The 16,925-nt window shown below is 61.5% G+C and overlaps 1 protein-coding gene across 1 annotated transcript; it reads right to left on the reverse strand.

The window, feature by feature from the left end:
• Positions 1–4,106: 4,106 nt before the first annotated feature.
• Positions 4,107–14,103, reverse strand: RAB36 (RAB36, member RAS oncogene family). The gene is made up of 11 exons (XM_055550216.1): positions 14,035–14,103; positions 10,203–10,294; positions 9,596–9,661; positions 9,089–9,190; positions 8,418–8,482; positions 7,014–7,069; positions 6,296–6,373; positions 5,981–6,070; position 4,531; positions 4,371–4,490; positions 4,107–4,171 (listed from the first exon to the last, which is right to left on the reverse strand). The coding sequence occupies exons 1-11, from the start codon at positions 14,101–14,103 to the stop codon at positions 4,107–4,109; spliced, it is 804 nt and encodes a 267-aa protein (XP_055406191.1).
• Positions 14,104–16,925: the final 2,822 nt, after the last annotated feature.

The following is a 16,925-nucleotide window of genomic DNA, read 5'->3' on the forward strand; positions in this document are numbered from 1 at the left end:
CTCTGCTCCTTCCCCATGAGCTTTTTTATCATCCCTCCCTCCAGAGAAAGGGAGGGCAGAGGAGGAACGTGGGATCCATATCCATTAACAGTCTGTGCTCCCCACTCAGTGTGTGTTCCCAGCTAGATCTAAACTTCTGAGGACAGAAATCTGTCTGTCTTGTTCCCCAGTGAACTCTGAGTGCTTACGACAAAACAGGTGCTCAGTCAGTCCTGCCCGGGGGGAAGAGGCAGTGGTGAGCACACAGGAGGGAGGAAGCGGTGAGGCGGGCAGAGCCAGGCCGCGGCAGACACAGGAGCTGTGTGAGTGGGCATCCCAGAGGACGCAGATGTCTGGGGAAGGCTGGCTGGCGGGGCGACTTCTGAGCTGGTCCTGGAGATGCGGAGATGCGGACGGACAGGCAACAACGGGGAGAGTTCAGAGGTCCGGGTGTGTTTGAGGAACAGCTGGGTTAGGGGCCAGGCTGGTGTGGACTGCAGGTCAGATCTGGGGTTTCACTCACGAAAACCATCACCACCATCAGTTAACAAGCATTTCCATCGCTCCTGACAGATTTTTTTCCACCCCAAAACTAAAATGGGACAGCAAAGTGGGATTGTTGGTGATATTTCCCTGTTACCACTTCCATCATTTTCTGGGGCAAGGCTCTATAATTCATTTCCAAATCTCAGAATCTCTCTCTCTCTCTCTCTCTCTCTCTCACACACACACACACACGCACACACCCCCTCATGTACCCTCAGCAGCAGCCCTAGGGGTCCTTGAACCCAGGACCACATTCGTTCAGGCAAGCCCCGCCCCAAAGGCTACCTGCTCCCTTTGCTGCAATGAGCCGCTGGGACTCAACAGCCCCCTCTGCTGGACAGAACTCAGAACTTCCGATGCCTCAGAACCCAGGGGGATGGAAACAATGACGCTGGAATACTATTTGACCATCAAAGAAAATGCAGTACCAGTGCATGCTGAATACCCACGAACCTTGAGAGCATTATGCCAAGTGGAAGAAACCAGGCATAACAGACCACATATTGTGTGACTCCGTTTACATGAAATGTCCAGAACAGACCAAGCCTATGGGGACAGAAAGTTGGCTGGTGGTCACCTGGGGACGGGGATGGGAGGTGTGGGGAGTGACTGCTGATGGTCTCACACAGCAGGAAGGGGGACTGTGTTTCGCTGCTTCTCTGCTCTATGTGCGCCCTCATCCCCACCAGCTTTGGGGGCCAGAGGAGGGCTCCCTTCACGTGGGGATGTGGCCTCATGACCCCCCAGCTGTCATCCATCATCCTTCAACCCCAGGGAGCTGCAGGCAAGACCGGAAACTGGGGGTGATCGATACAGCTGTGCTGTAGACCTGCCCGTGGCGGTGTGCTGGAGGGCGCCTGGCGGGGCACCTGCTGCAGGCCCCCAGCCCCGGCCCACAGTGGGGAGCAGGGTCTCTGCAGGGCTTCGCTGGCCCCGGGCTCCGAGTGAGTGAGCCGTGGACCTTTCCTCCTCTCTTGGCTGGAACTCCCCCACCTTCTGCAGAATCAATTATTGATGAGGCCCTGCAGTGGAGGGTGGGGGTGCAGATCCCTGTGAGTGCCTCAGCTGCGTTTCCAGCCTCACAGAGAGTGCAGGGGCCTGGACAAGGTGGGCTGGGTCCTGAAGGCCCGGCCGGCGACACGGTGCGGGCTGTGGCTTCCTGTGGTCAGAGACTCAGGGCACCCTCAGGCAGGGGTGGGGGGATGCCACCCTTCCATTGGGGACCAGGGGGTGGCGGGAAGGACCTGTGAAGAGCAGCCTGTGGACAGGAGCCCCCGCCCTGCTTCCTCCTGGGGGTGCAGGCTCAGACAGGTGGCCGGGGGCCCGGAATGCCGGGGTGGGGGTTGTGTCTGGATGAGGGGTGGAGGCCTGGAAGGAGGCCACGGGACCCCATGCTACTCCCCGTCGGCTTGACACACGGGCAGTGGCAGGGAGGCCGCAGCAGATGGCAGGGGAGCCCGGGGCTGCTGGGCAGGTGTCGTGTCGTCTTGGGGCCCCCAGCTCCCCCGCCCCGTCTCCAAGAAAACGGAAGGCTCAGAGGATGAGGGTCCTCTCTGAGCTGCGGCTGCTTCTGAAAGCTCCCGCGCCCCACACTCGCTCTTGTCTCTGCCCCAGGCCTCCTGGGTCCCGAGCACCCTCTGCAGCTCACAGGCCAGGAAGGCCCGTCCCCGCCCCCCACCGGCCCCCCTCAGGTTTCTATCTGCGTGACTGTGAGTGGATCGGGCCCCCCGCCCATCGCCACATCCCCTTACCTCCATCTCAGGCGACCTCAGGCGTCCGGCTCACGCGCCCAAGGCCCTCAGGAGCCTGTGGTCCCTCGGGAGAGGCCTGTGTTCCGTCGCCAGACTGAAGGGGGCTCTGGATGCGTCCGAGGCCCCCGTTTCCTCCAGACGCCTCGGAAGTGCTTGCACACAGCCCTGCGTCGGCGCCCAGACACGTCACTGTCTCTGTGGACTTGTGGGATCAGTGGGCCCACGGCAGCTTCAGAAGAGACGCCGTAATAGCCGGACACACACGGGGGGCCCAGGAGGGGAGTTTCCCACCGGGCAGCTTAGGGGGCTGGGTGCACATGAGACAATGGTCCTGGCTCAGGGGCCAGTGACAGCCGGACACGGTCCCCAGAGTGGGGGCGGGAGCCGGGAGGGTGCCAGCCCACCTGAGCAGACTCACCCATCCCGAGCTGTCTCTCGTGTGCCCCAAGCCTGGGCCTGGCGCAGCCGAGGCTGGGTCTGGTGGGCCAGCCCACCGGAGGCCCAGCTAGATCTCTGCGGGGAATCCCGAGCGCGGAAAACTGCCGCTGTGAGGACCGTCATCTCAGTGAAGAGAAGTGAAAAGCCGACTGTCCCAGGTCCGGGCGGCCTGAACGGACTCTGGCCCATCTGCAGGAAGTCAAATCTGCAGCCCTGAAGGGACACGCAGGCTCGCCCAGCCTGGGAGGAAGAAGGCCGCCCGGTGGGCCAGGGAGAGGTCACGCTGGTTTCACAGCTAATGAGGAGCAGGAGGCCTGCGCTGCTTACGTCGGCCCATGGGGGGCGCCTCCCTGGAGGCTGAGCCCTGTGCTGCCCCATCTCACAGGCGTTTGCCGTTCCTGCGGGAGTGCTTTACACAAAGGAGTACCCTCCGTCTATGAAAAGGAGAGCTGAAGACATGGGGAAGGCGGACCAAACAGAAGACGCGGCATCCCCCAGTCGCTGCCCACCGGCTGCCCAAGAAACACTCGCGGTCCCCAGGGACGGAGGCTAGACGTGCGCCCGCCCGTGGCCGTGGGGTGGGGGCTCAGGAGGCCCTGTGGAGGAGCCCCACGGCAGCCTGGAGCGGGCCAAGCACTCTGGGCGGGAGCTGGGGTGGGGAGGCCGGGGCGTCCGCCTGTTCCAGGGGTCAGGAGGACCATGGAGACGGGGAGCCTGCCTGCAGGTGCTGGAGCGCCTCCGATGTGCTGCAGACACGTGGGCCATCACGGGGTCCCCAGAGACCTGCGCGCGGCACCTTCTCATCCCCAGGGGTGGGTGGGGGTGTGCGTGGCCCGTTCTGCCCGTCCTCAGCCCCTGACCCAGGGGGCAGGATATCACGGGTCACGACGCAGCCAGAGGTGGCCCCTCGGTGGCCAGAGAGGGGCACACAAGTCCGTGGCGGAGGGACGGTGGACGGTGAGGCCCAGCCCTGCTCATAGAAGAGTCAGGGCCGGGAGAGAAACCCGGCTTTCCCTGGGCTTCCGCTGACGTCGGCGAGTCCCACTCGCCTGGGCCCGAGATGAGGGGGACTCCGAGGCCAACCCAGGAAGGCTGGGGAGAGACCTGGGGAGCCCTGGCTGTGCCCGGGCTCTGGGACCCAGGAGACAGGTGCCATGCCTGCAGTCATGAGCCTCTGGGGCTGACGGGCAACTTTGTAGGTGTGACTGGCCTTCCAGCATGGGGCCCTGGGTGGCAGTGGGGGCCTCCTCTGGCTCCCACCCCGCTACGGAGAAGAGGAGGCGGGGGGCCCTGGGGCTCAGCACGGTGGGTGCTCCGTGTCCCCCTCCATGTCACGGACGCACCACCGGCATGCCTCGTGGAGGGTGGGGAGGCCTCTGCTTGCAGGCCTGGCTAACAACAACTCGGGCCGGAGGGCCTCCTGCTGTCCGGGGCCTCGGGTCGATGTCCCTCCATCCCTGCAGCAAGGGGAGAAGTCACCTGGCATTGACTGGGCACCTGAGCTGCCCGGCAGGCGGGGGACCTGCAGCCGGAGGTCAGCGGGATGGGAGAGGGGCCCAGACAAGCCGGGTAGATGTCTGGTCGAGTCCCAGCAGAGGGTGGTGGATGCAGATGTTGGGCGTGAGCCCCTCCCCAGCCCGGGGGCCCTGAGCTTACGGATGACGTCCCCGCCGCCGACCTGCAGCGGGGCGCTGCTCCTCTGCTCCAAGTCCTGCAATACCGAGCGCTCGAAGGCCAGGGCAGCCACGCGGCTGAAAAACGCCTTCACATTCTCCCCTGCGGGCACGGGACAGTCGTGACCCCCGCCTGCAGGCACCCTGTCGGGGGCGGGGGGAGCCGGTGGGGCAGGAGGCAGGACGCTCCCCTCCCTGTACAGGGGACGGGCTCCCGGCCAGGCCATTAGCCCTGGCCACTCCTGACAACCTCTGAGCCTTGGCTTCCAGGCATCTAGTCTTTCAGTTGGGCTTTCCAGGTGGCGCTAGAGGTAAAGAACCTGCCTGCCAGTGCAGAGACTTGAGTCACGGGTTCAATCCCTGGGTCGGGAAGATCCCCTGGAGGAGGGGCAGGCAACATACTCCAGTATTCTTGTCTGGAGAATCCCATGGACAGAGGAGCCTGGCGGGCTGCAGTCCATGGGGTCACAAAGAGTCAGACGTGCCTGAAGCGACTTAGCATGCACTGTTTCAAGCAATCACAGCCGAACGCCTGCAGGCCAGGCGCTGGGCTGCGCAGAGATCACAAGTGCGCCTGCTTTCCTGTCACCTTTTTGCATCTGTGCAGCGGGCAGCCACCAGGGTTAGCGCCCCTGGCGCCCACGTGGAGCCTTTTGTGCCTCCTCCTGCAGGAGGACAAGGCCACCCATCGGGCACAGGGCCAGGTGAAGCCCTCGACACGCACACTGCATTTGTGCAGTTAACAACTGGTACAACCGCACAAGGCGGTCCTGCTTGGTCCATAAGGAGCTCTCTGGGAATGGGCTGTTACTCCAACAAGAGGGTGGGTTCTCACAGACTTGGGGGGTGCCCTCAGGAAGGGGCGGAGGGAACTGGGCACAGCCACCACTTTGTGCTGGGCCAGAGGAGGTGGTGCTTCCACCTGCACCCCGGGCAGGCATCCACAGTGGCCCCTCCCCTGGGGTGAGGACTCCGAGGTGTAATTCTTGAGTCCCCACAGCGTTGGCGCCCGCGGTGCGCCAGGCACTTACAACCTGTTTGCAAAGTCTGTTCTTTGCTTCTGTGCGTTCGCTCGTTTTTCCTCAGTGAATCCTGTGTCTTTTATCATAAAAATCGTGTTTTGCATTAAAAATACAAGACTGACGGCATCGCCCCACTTCCCGGGTGAGGATGCCGAGGCTCAGAGATGTTGGGAGCTGCGGTAAGCGGTGCCCGTGGGTGCGGTCAGCTCGGGAGCCAGGGAACCAGTGAGGCTGGGCAGACTGGGAGGGATGTGGGTGAGAGCCGGCGGGGGCGTGGCCGCTGTCTCCGCCTTCTCTGAAGACGGCTGGGGAGGGGAGGGACAGTGCGCATCTGTCCAGCGGGCAGAGCTTGGCCTGCGGGCGCTCAGCCGCGATTGGTTGAGACCGTGCGTGCTACGCCCGCTCGGGTAGGGGCGGGACGACGCTGCGGCTGCCCCTGCCTCCCTGAGACGCCGGCCAGGACCGCGGGGACCTGCCCCCACACGCAGGAGTCGGGGTCTCAGTCCTCCCACCCACGGGCCGGCCCCCCGCCCCCGATCGCAGGCCGCGGCGGCAGCCCGCACCCACTCACCGGTCTTGGCGATACGGACCAATACTCAGCGCGCATCTCGTTGGCCAGGCGCACGGCCTCCGCCTCCGCCTGCTCGCACGCGGCCCCTGACTGGGGGAAGCGGCCCTGCTGACCCAGCACCCTCGTCCCCCCCAGCCCCCCGCGGGGATGCCCAGCCTGGGCACCCGCCTGGAGGTGATCCCGGGCGGGTCTGAGCTCCAGCGTCCCTCCCTGACTTGACGGGGATCGGGGACCCGAGAGCTCCCGCCTAGGCCCTGGGGGTCACCCTCTGCTCCGCGTCCCCCGAGGCCGCCGGGCCCGCCTGGCTCTGCTCACCAGCAGGTCCTTCTTGGTCCCCACGAGGAACACGAAGCAGGCGCCCGGCTCGTTCTCCCTCAGCGCGTCCTCCAGCCACTGCCTGGAAGGCGGGTGACAGGCTGGGATGGACCCACCCCACCCCGAGCGGTCGAGGGAGCCCAGGGCCCCCCAGGGCCGGGGTTGCCGCGAGGGGATGTGGACCGTGCTGCCCGAGGGCGTCTCCAGTGGGCGGGGACGCAGGCGCATCAGGGAGTCAGGGAGCCCCGAGGCGTCCCGCACCCTGGGTCCATCTGGCACTGCCACCAATGGGACTGACCAGCCCAGCTCCCTTCACAGGGCTGCAGACGCAGCTGTGAATGCCCCAAACCAAAGTCAGGGGCGGGGGGCTCTGCCCATCAGCCAACGACCCCTGGCTCTCGCCCAGATCTCTGCCCGAGAGAGCAGGTGCCCAGTGGTGTCCCCATGCCTGGGGCCCAGGAGTGGTGAGGACGCCAGGGCCTTCCTCCCAACACTGGTAAGGCTTTCAAGCTGAGCCCTGAAGTCAACGCAGGCCGCTCTGAGCTGGCCGAGGGACAGAACAGCAGCCGCACCGCTGCTGGCCTGTGGGCAGCTGGTGCTGACCGGCCAGCCTGGTCTCCTGCACACACCGTCGGGCTCCAGCTCGTGGCCCAGGGTCGGGGAGCCCTCCAGGCAGCCTCCCAGCCCAGGGAGCCCACGGGGGCCACCGAACCCAGACTTGCCTGCTGTGCTCCAGGGTCTGCACGTCAGTGAGGTCAAAGGCCGTGATGATCACTGCAGGCACGGGGGAAGCCGGTGAACAACAGGGAGGCAAAGACGGCAAGACAAGGGGGCTCCCACACAGCTGTCCCAGGAGCCCCTCAGGCACGCAGCCCTGGACCTGTGACATGGGGACCCAGTCCCCACCCCTCTGATCCGCAGTGGGGTCCAGGAAGGCAAGGTGAGCTCCCTGCCTCAAAGTTTCTCTGCCTCTGATGACTGTGGGGTGCACAGGGGAGGCCTGGACTGCTGAGAGATCAAGCGGCCTCCCCAGCCGTGACCCGGTGGGGACTGACCATGGCCACCTTGGGCCCTCAGGGTGGCCGAGAGGATTAAGCTGGAGCAGCGGTGGGAGAGCTCTGGGACCGACTTCCCACGCTGGCGGCTGGGGCCCAGCGGCCACGAGCACCAAGCAGCTTCGGGGCCGGTTGCGGAGAGGCAGGCTCGGGGCATGGGGGACCTGGCAGTGCAGCTCCCCGCCCTCGAATCCTCCGTCACTGCCCTGCCTGCTCCCACGTGCCCTGGGTGGCTGCACACGGAGATCGATCCAGAGGGCAGGACATGGGCAGCCCCCTGCCCTACCCCGCCTGGGGGCCAGCGTGAAGGAGCACGCTGGTGATGGTAGTAACCAAGGCTGGGCGGCTGCCTGCCGGGCTTATTCCCGGGGGGAGGGCGCACACCAGCCCCCCACCCCGAGAAGAGGCCACAGTGGGCGTGGCAGAGCTGTTACTCCAGGCCACAGCTTCCTGGTTTTGCTCTTCTCCAGCCTTCATGAAAACGCGACTTCTGACAGCAGCAGAGTGGACGCGGCTGTGCCTCATCGCCTGAGTCTAGACAGGACGCCTGCGACCCTGGGCCCCCACGTCCCACGGGAACCCTTCTCCCTCGTCTTCCTGGTCTCAGTAGGGGGCTATGCTGCCACCGCCTGCCACCCGGGAGGCCTGCCCGGTGTTGGGGTGCCCTCAGCATGGAAGCAGTGGGCAAGGAGTCTGGTCTCCACGGTGTGCATGGGGGTGACGGGCACCCCCTCTCCTCCCCTCCGCCCAAGCCCCAGCCTCTGCTCTTGAGCTGACCCGCTCTTCTCTGTGGGGTCTCTGCCCAAACACTCCCCACCCTGAGCATCTTTCTGAACTGAAACTGGGGCTGAGACTTTCAGTGGCGGAGCACGTGCCACCTAGGGCCTCCTAGACTGTGTGGCGGGTGAGGCCCGCCCAGGCCTGGCTGGAAGGCCACTGGACCCCCCGTGCTTCCTCCGTGGCTCTCGGAGGACTCAGCTTCTCAGGGTGAGCCGGCGGGGAATTCACGGGGGACCCCCAGCTGCACGTGGTTGAGGCCCCTCCAGTGGCATCAGCCGGCCACTCACCCTGGGCACCCCGGTAGTAGGCAGATGCGATGCACTTGAACTTCTCCTGCCCTGCTGTGTCCCAGCTGTGCCGTGGCCAAAAGAGACAGGAGACCAAGAGGCGGCAGGTTTAGCTATGCTCGTGGGGTCTCAGCCAGCAGGCTCGTGGGAGCCCCTGGTGGGAGACCCAGAGCCCTTCCCAGCAGCACGGGCGTCGGGAAGTGCCTGCTGCCAGCCCCCATCTGCTCTTGATCCCTTCCTAGGGTGCGCCCCCCGTGGGGCAGGGAGAAGACAGACAGACAGACGGATGGAGAGAGGCAGGGGGAGGTGAGCAAGGGCGGGGGTGGGGGGATGTCTGCCCCCAGGAAGGCCTGGGGGCCACGTGACCCCCGCTAGAGCCTCGCACGCAGAGACCAATTTTGGCCCCGCTTTGCAGGCGTGAACAGCGGCTCAGAGGCCTGAACTGACTTGCTGGAAGCCATGCCCAGACCCGGTGCATGGGATCAGAGGCACACGAGGCCCATGGGGTAGGGGGTGTGGGTGTGCCTGGGGCCTGGGTCTGCAGAAGCGGGGAGCCCAGCCTCACACAGCTGGCCAAGGTCCCCTGCTCCCTTGCTGGGGCCTTCCCCGGGGTCTCCACAAAGCCCGTCCATGACCATTGGGAGACACTCAGGCGGCCGCCAGCAACTTACATCTGGAGACTGAAGGGGGTCCCAGCGACCTCAAACCGCTCAATCTCAAAGTCCACCCCGATGGTGGCCTTGTAGTCATGGTCGAAGACATTCTTGCAGAACCTGTGGGACCCGGGAAGCTGTCAGAGGCCACGTGTGGGGCTGCAGGCCACAGGAAGTCCGCCCGCGCGGGGAGGCCAGGTGGCAGTGGCCATGGAACCGGGCCATGGGGACAGGCCACAGGCGGATGGAGCCTCCAGCGAGAGCTCCATGGGCAGAGGCTGCCGCAGCCAGAGGCCACAAGTGGGGGTCAGGACAGGGAGAGGCCCTGTGCCCACCAGCAGGGGGGGCAGTGGAGACCGCCTGACCATTGCCAGGCTCCGGGGAGGCCACACTCGCTGCACGCCTGCCGTCTCCCTGATTTCCTGCATCCCCTCCCAGCAGCCACATGGTCTCTGCTGTGATCTGGGACTAGGCCTCCCAGGCAGGCCTGACAGCCGTGCTGGGAGGGGGTGGCTGGCCACGCACCTGTGGATGAGGCTGGTCTTGCCCACGTAGAGATCGCCGACCACCACCACCTTGGAGAGTCTGAGCCTGAGAGGGGCAAGGCATGGTCTTGCAGGCGTGGTCACGAGGGCATCCTCACGCACACGGGCCCCTCCTCCCCTGCGGTCCCCACTCGTGACGGGGACAGGCCACCTGTGAGACGCTCTGTGGTGTGTGCCCCCCTCGCTGGCCCAGGGAAGGGGCAGAGGGCCTGCCTTTGTTCTGGGGCCGTCATACCCCTGACCCCACCAGGCCCCTGTCCCTGTAGTGAGAATCAGAAATGTGCACCACGGGAGGCAGAGTCTTGGGCTGAGGGGCAGGCGTGGTGGGGACTCAGAGGCGGCCCCGGGGCCCCGACACTAAGGCTGAAGCCCGAGGGAACAGCCGCGCTCAGACCTCAGGCACTGGCCTCCCCAAGGGCAGAGATGTTCCTGCGGCAGGTGAGGTGAGGCGGGATGACCGGCACAATGGTCCCCGGGCCGGCCGGGGCGGCACCCGCACGGTCTGCTGTCCGAGGCGCGCGTCTGCCTCCGTACACTCAGGTGTGCGCTGGGCTCTCCCCACCCTCCCCGGCGGAGACAGCGCTCACCCTACGGTCCCCGTGTTCCCGCGCTGGCAGGCAGTGCTGACCTGCCCGTGGAAGTGCTCCCGGAGCTGCAGGCAGGCGGCGGGTGTGTACCACTGCAGAAAGACAGACAGACAGGCGGGCATGTCCCCCTGCGGAGCTCCCGGGCAGGAGCTGGTGGCTTACTTCCCAGGGTCCCCTCCCTCCCCTTCCAAGCCTCCATCACGTCCCTCCTTGTCAGCACCTCACAGGCTCCAAGGCTCTAATGTGCCAGGGAGCCCAGGCGGGGACCCAGAGAGCTGGGTCTTGTTGGGGGAGGGAAGCTGGGCCCTTGCTCTGGGTGTGTCACACCTCTGTCCCCTCTGGTGAGAGGAGGGGTGGGCTGTAAGGACACGTTTAGCACCAAGACCCTCCTACGCTTTCTACTACGAATCTCTGATGCTGCTTTCGTTTTTTTAAAATATGCATATTCGTGCATGGAAATTGTCCTAGAAAGCACTTGCTTCGTCCACATTTTTCGGAAGGCAGGACCGAATAGTGGCCCGAGAGCACGGACCCTCAGGTGCTGTGTGACCCTGGGCAGTTGCCTCATGCCTCTGAACTTCAGTTTCCACATCTGGAAACCCTTCGAGACTTGGGGGCGTGAATGAGGTCGTGTTTGTAAAACCGCCAGCACAGAGCCGGCCTGGCATATGCATACTGGGTGCTCAGCAAAGACGCCCTGACACTCGGGGATTGCAAGTTTGTTCTATAGGCTGCAAAAAAAAAATCATATTCAACAAAAAAAGTGAAAGTCGCTCAGTCGTCTCCGACCCTTTGCGACCCCATGGACTGTAGTCCCCCAGGCTCCTCTGTCCGTGGAACTCTCCAGGCAAGAATAGCCATTCCTTTCCTCCAGGAGATCTTCCCGACCCAGGGATCGAAGCCGGTCTCCCGCATTGCAGGCAGATTGCCTACCCGCTAAGCCACACGGGAAGCCCAAACAAACGCAACGTGACTATTAGGTTTTGCGGTCAGATTGGCCGAGGCTACGTGGGGCGTGGCCGGGGCATGGGTGGAGCCTCGCCGCGTTCCGCAGCTGCGCTCTGCCATGTCCCCAGCCACCTCCTTGGCCCGTGCCCGGCGGCTCTCTGCCCTGGCCCACCTGCCCTTTCGGCCCCGTGTGACTGCACCAGGGCAGCGAGGAGAGTGAAGCAGCTTTGCAGAGGGCGAATGCGGGGCCTCATGGCGCCCATGTCCTCAGCTGTGAGGTGGGGGCACTCTCACAGCGCCTCTTGGTCTGCGGGCGCTCAGGCAAGCGCTCAGCCCAGGGCCACGGTCACGCGGAGGTGGGTGGGCCCTCTTCTCGGGAAGGCTGGCTGCTTTTCTGTCCGCTTCTCTCCCTGTCGGCATCAAGTCGCGGGAGGAGCGGGGTGAGGGATGCGGCGCGACCGAGACACGGCGGTCAGGAGACGGGGCCCACCACTAGTCCAAAAGCAATAAGGAATCTGGCCGTGCAGTGCGGCAGGAAGGAAGGCAGCCAAAACCCGACACAAAAAATGTAGTTCAACTGGTGATGGTAATAAGCCAATGGAAGGACACAGCCTGGTGCCGGCCAAGAAGAGGGAAATAGTAGAAGTGTTGGGGACAGAAAGAAGAGGGGGAAAGAACAAAATAAGAACGATGCAGTGGATCCCAGATTCTTCCTAAGAGAAAAACTTTCAAATGTACTGTTTCTGTTGTCCTGAGTAAAAGCTAGGAATTTCTTCTTTTCAAGAAAACGTACAGCTTAAAAATCACTTTCATGTGTGTGTGTTTTTTTTTTAACCAGTGGTAAAACTTTCTGATAGGCAATATTAATTCTATATCACGTTGATATATAGTAGGTTAATGCTTCCTACATGGCTCAGTGCTAAAAAATACATCTGCCAAGGCAGGCGATGCAGGTTTGATCCCTGGGTCAGAAAGATCCCCTGGAATAGGAAATGGCAACCCACTCCAGTATTCTTGCCTAGAAAATTACATGGATGGAGGAGCCTGGCAGGCTACAGTCCATGGGGCCTCATAAAGTTAGACATGATTGAGCGACTGAGCACACACTGCACCACTTGGGATACAGATTAGAGAAGCGTGCTGAAGAAGGCTGGTGGGCCCTGCACACACGGAGACTGGACATGTGGGATGAAGGAAGGACCAGCCCGCTTGACTGCAGACTGCTCAGGCCTGAAGTGCTGTGGCCCCCAGGGTGCAGGATAAACCTGGCCACAAGCAGATGGCGGAGAATCTCACCTTCTGTGGGAGCAGGGGTGCCCCAGGCTGCCTCCCAGGGCGGGGGACAGTCAGAGCTCGGAGTCAACTATGGTCGGTTCAAGTCTGGGCTCCCCCACGCACAGCTGTGTGACCTCCGGCAGGCAGCCCTCCCTACCTCTCTGAGCCTTGCTGTCACGCTCTGTAATTGAGGTCCTTTGTCCCATGAGACCTGTGCCAGTCACCCCTCCCTTCCTTCAGCTCTTCAACCCCTTCATCCCCAGTCACCACTGACAAGGGAAGCAGTTGCTGGGCCTCTGATGAGATGGAAAGTCTTTCGGGTACCATCCACCAGTCAGAGGCACCGAGGCTTTCTCTGTGCGAGCTGGAGACAGAACTCAGAAGGGAGGAAGCAGGAGACGGGGAGGAAGAATCACTGCAGACCCCAAACACCCACAGTCTACCCTCCTTCGCCCCCTGGCCTGAGCACAGATTTCAAGACTCTTTAAAAGGGAGGCTTTCTCCCGCACACAGGGCGGCGACCACAGATGGCAGGGTCTCAAGCGTGCTTCCAGGTACTCTGCGTATAGAAGCAAACACGCGTGTGGAAGTGTTTCTTTTCTGCACCTTTTCTCACATCTGGTGCTCAAGCACTTACTTTGGCCCTCATCATCATGCATCAGCCCGAGAGGTGCTCGTTTCTCCTGTGCCTGTGTCAGGAAGCAGCATCTGCTGTCTAAGTGGCCCCCTCTCGAGGACATCGTGTTGTGTCTGACCTTCTGTGTTACAAATTGCTGCAGAACCTGGCCCTGAGCGGCGGCGAGCAGAGGGTAGGTGAAGCTTCTGCAGGGCTGGGAGACACTGGTCCTCCCACCCACTTCAGGTAGTATGGATTTGTGTCCCCTGCTGTGATTAAGGATGGATTTTAAGACGGCTGTGAGTTTTTAGTAGGGACAGAAGGCAGAAGGGTAAGGGGTGAGAACCTTCGATTTGGTCCCAGGAAACTGGCGGTACTGTTCGATAATGTAATAATAATTTTACAATATTGATTGATTTTTGGCTGGGTTGGGTCTTAGTTGCAGGCAGGATCATTGTGGCTTCACAATGGGCTTAGTTGCCCCAAGGCATATGGGATCTTAGTTCCCAGGCCAGGGATCAAACCCGTATCCCCTGCATTGGAAGGTGGATTCTTAACTACTGGACCACCAGGGAAGCCCTGATAATGTAATAATTGTAATGAGAAAAGCAGCAACCACCACCTGGGCAAGGGAGCTCCCGTTCACCATGAACCAGGCGTCCAGCGTGAGCAGAGCTATCCTTGTGGGCCAGCAGCTCTGGGAGGTCGAGTACCTTGTCCAGGGTCACACAGCTTAATGGCACGCAGGACTCACACCGCTGTCTGACTGCAAAGTCTGTGCCTTTAACCTCCACGTCACACTGCCTTCCAGTGTCACCTTTTGCCTGCCAGCTTCTCAACAAGTCTGCTGAGTCCCTGGGGTCTCTCTGCGAGGGACTGGCCTCCCGATTCACCTGCCTTGTTCAGGTGGTGAGCGAGGTGGGGAAGGCTGCGTGTGGGCATGCTGTCCCTGGAGCAGTGCACACATCAAGGGTTGGCCTAAGGCCTCCCTACCTTAGGGAAGCTGCTGATGACGCGGTCCCGGCTCACAGAGGGCCCCAAAGGTGTCAGGGAGGACCTCATCCTTCCAGGAATCCTGTGCCCCCAACAGGGGAAAAAGAGGGTTAGGGAGTCCCTGGGGGTTCCCCAGAGTTGATGCCAAACATGGCTATTGCTCTGAAAACAGTCCAAGCCTCCTTCTCTGTGGGGCATGTCAGGGGCCATCTCCCCCGGCTGCAGGCAGTGTGTGCAGGGGTGCGGGTGCAGGCCTGCGGCCGGCCTGGGAGAGCTGGAGAGCGGGGTCTCCTGCCGGGTGTCCTGCCAGGAGTGGCCCCTCCCTGAGCTCAGCGCTGGGCTCTGAGTGTCTGTGGCACCGCAGGGACCCAGAGTCCTGGCAGAGGAAGTGGAGTAGCGAGGGGGACCCCGCTCCTGGCCTCAAGCGATGAAGGCTCTGGGGGCGCCGGCCCTTAGGGTGCAGCCCACAACCCTTTCGCAGAAGCACCCCACCCGGCGCTGGGCCCCTCCCGCCGATATCCACAGGCCCGGGTCTCCTCCTCCCGGTCAGCGCCCTCCCCACTGAGTGCCCTCGATCGAGGCCTGTGGTCCTCCGCATCGGATCTTCCCTCTCCGGACCAGCACCTGGGGGCCGGGGTGGGCGGTCAGGAAATGGGGAGGCCCGGGGGCCCTGGCCGCGTTCAGATCGTGAGGTGGGAGGGTATCACGCGGGCCGGCGAAGGTGACACCCAAGGGGAGTCTGACTGACCTGCGACCGCTGACACAGTTCCTGGCGCTGCCTAGTCCCGGAGGGTCGAGGCCGCGATCACCATGGCAACGAGCACCCCGCGGGACCCGCCTGCTTTCGACGAATCCCGTACGCTGGGGGCGGGGCTCACGGCCGAAAAAGTCCCTCCAGCGCCCTGCGCCGCCATCACCATAGCAACCAGAGCCTCGCGGGAGACTCCGGGACGCCGACCCAAAGCGGCGATCACCATGGCAACGAGGGCGGGGGAGCTGATGGGCGTGGTCGGGGCGGCCAGGGGTGGGGCCTGGGCGGGGCTGACCGTGGAAAGACTTGTGCACCTGACTTTCTGACGTCACCATGGTAGGGGAGAGGATTAAGTGTTTATTTTCATAGTATGTCAAATATGAATTGTTTCTGGTTATCTAAATATTTCGTGTTTTGCTTTATATCTGGTATGAGATCCCTTGACTCCTTCCCGTCACATCCCATGTCTGATCTATCAGTAAATCCTGTAGGTTCTACCCTGAAAAATTGACCAGTATCTTCTCTCTCCGTCTCACTTTCATTGAGCTCGCGGTGGTCCCAACCATCATCGTCTTCTCTCCCCTTAACTGGCCTCCCCACCTTCCATCCTTGCTCCTACCCTCTTCCTAGTTCAGCAGTCCCCAGGGACCCCTCGTTAAGACACAGATCAGATTATGTCAGTCCTCGGCTGCAAACCCTCCAGCGCCTTCTCATCATCCTCAGAGTAATAAAGTCTTTCCAGTAGCCCAAGAGGCCCCACGTGATTTGCCCCATTTCTTCTCTTAGCTCGCCCCCTACTGCTTCCCGCCTCCCCACCCCCACCCCCCACAGGCTCCATTGGCGTCCTTGCTGTTCAACACGCCATGCACCGGGGATGCTTGCTCTGCCTGTCTCCTAGGCCTGGAATGCCCTGTCCCCAGACAGCCACGTTGCTCAGATGTCACCTCTAGATGAGATATCCTATTTACAAAAGCTGCATCCTTCCAACCCCTTCTTCTGCTCTATTTCTCCCAGGCACTTCCTATTTTCTAAGAGATTATATAACTTCCTGTTCGTGCGGACTGTCTGTCTCCCTCCACTGAGCGCAGTGAGAGCAGGGGTTCAGCCCCTCAATTGACTGCATCGGCAAAATGCCTTCACAGAAGCAGCATGGAGTGAGTGTTACATGAGTGAAGGAATATTGCACTTACAAAAGGAAGGTGGAGAACACTGTTTGAAGTATGCTGCCATTACCTTAAAAGGCAAATAAATTGTATTTACTTGTATCAGTGTAGTGCATGGCTGGAAAGACTCCAGTGGGCCGCACAGATGAGGACAGTCCATCGGCTGCGGGCCAAGGAGGGAAGGGGACATACTCTCATACTTTTGGGATTTTACTGTGTGCATGTACCATCTATTTGGGAAATAACTGAAATGAAAAGAAACATTTGGAACTCAGAGAATACAGTAACAGCCTCCATCTGGGCCCTTCGGGGTCAGCCGCCTTTCCCAGGCACCTCCTCCTCGCTGTAATCGTGGCTAAGACAGGACTCTCGCTGTAGCTGCAGCCGACTGCCCTGCGGTCACAAGGGGTGGACACGCCTCCCATTTCCTGACCTTCATCTGCACAGCTCTGAATCTAATGATGCCTGAATATCATAGGCTGTCTTCCAGAGCTCATGCTACAAAATTAATTTCCATAATTAATGGCTGTGTAAAGGCTGACCTGAGTCACGGAGCTTCTGTGAGCTAGTTTCTGTTTGCACAGAGAGGCAGGCGCGGCTCAATGCCTGGCTCGATGGCCTCCAGAGGCGTTTGTGAGATGCTAATCACAGAAACGAGACAGTAGCTTTGGAGAGAAGCACAAAGGAGGGGATGAGGGCACTGATGATGTTCTCATGGTGAATTCACAGGCACTTGTTATATTTTTGGTCTCATAGGTGAACATATATGCTACATAGAATGTTATGTATGTTTTCAAAGATAAGAAAAAGGAGATTGGAAAACAGAAAATGGAAGGACAATTTTACGAAAAGACTCTGTAACCGAGCCCTGAGAGATGTGGAGTTCCCAGCTTTGAGAACCTACTTGATTCAGCTCCCTGATTTCACAGGGAAATGAAGGCTCACATGTTCCAAGGATTTGCCCAGGGAGTCAGAAC

The sequence above is a fragment of the Bubalus kerabau genome, chromosome 16 (assembly GCF_029407905.1).
Source record: "Bubalus kerabau isolate K-KA32 ecotype Philippines breed swamp buffalo chromosome 16, PCC_UOA_SB_1v2, whole genome shotgun sequence".
Lineage (NCBI taxonomy): Eukaryota > Metazoa > Chordata > Mammalia > Artiodactyla > Bovidae > Bubalus > Bubalus kerabau.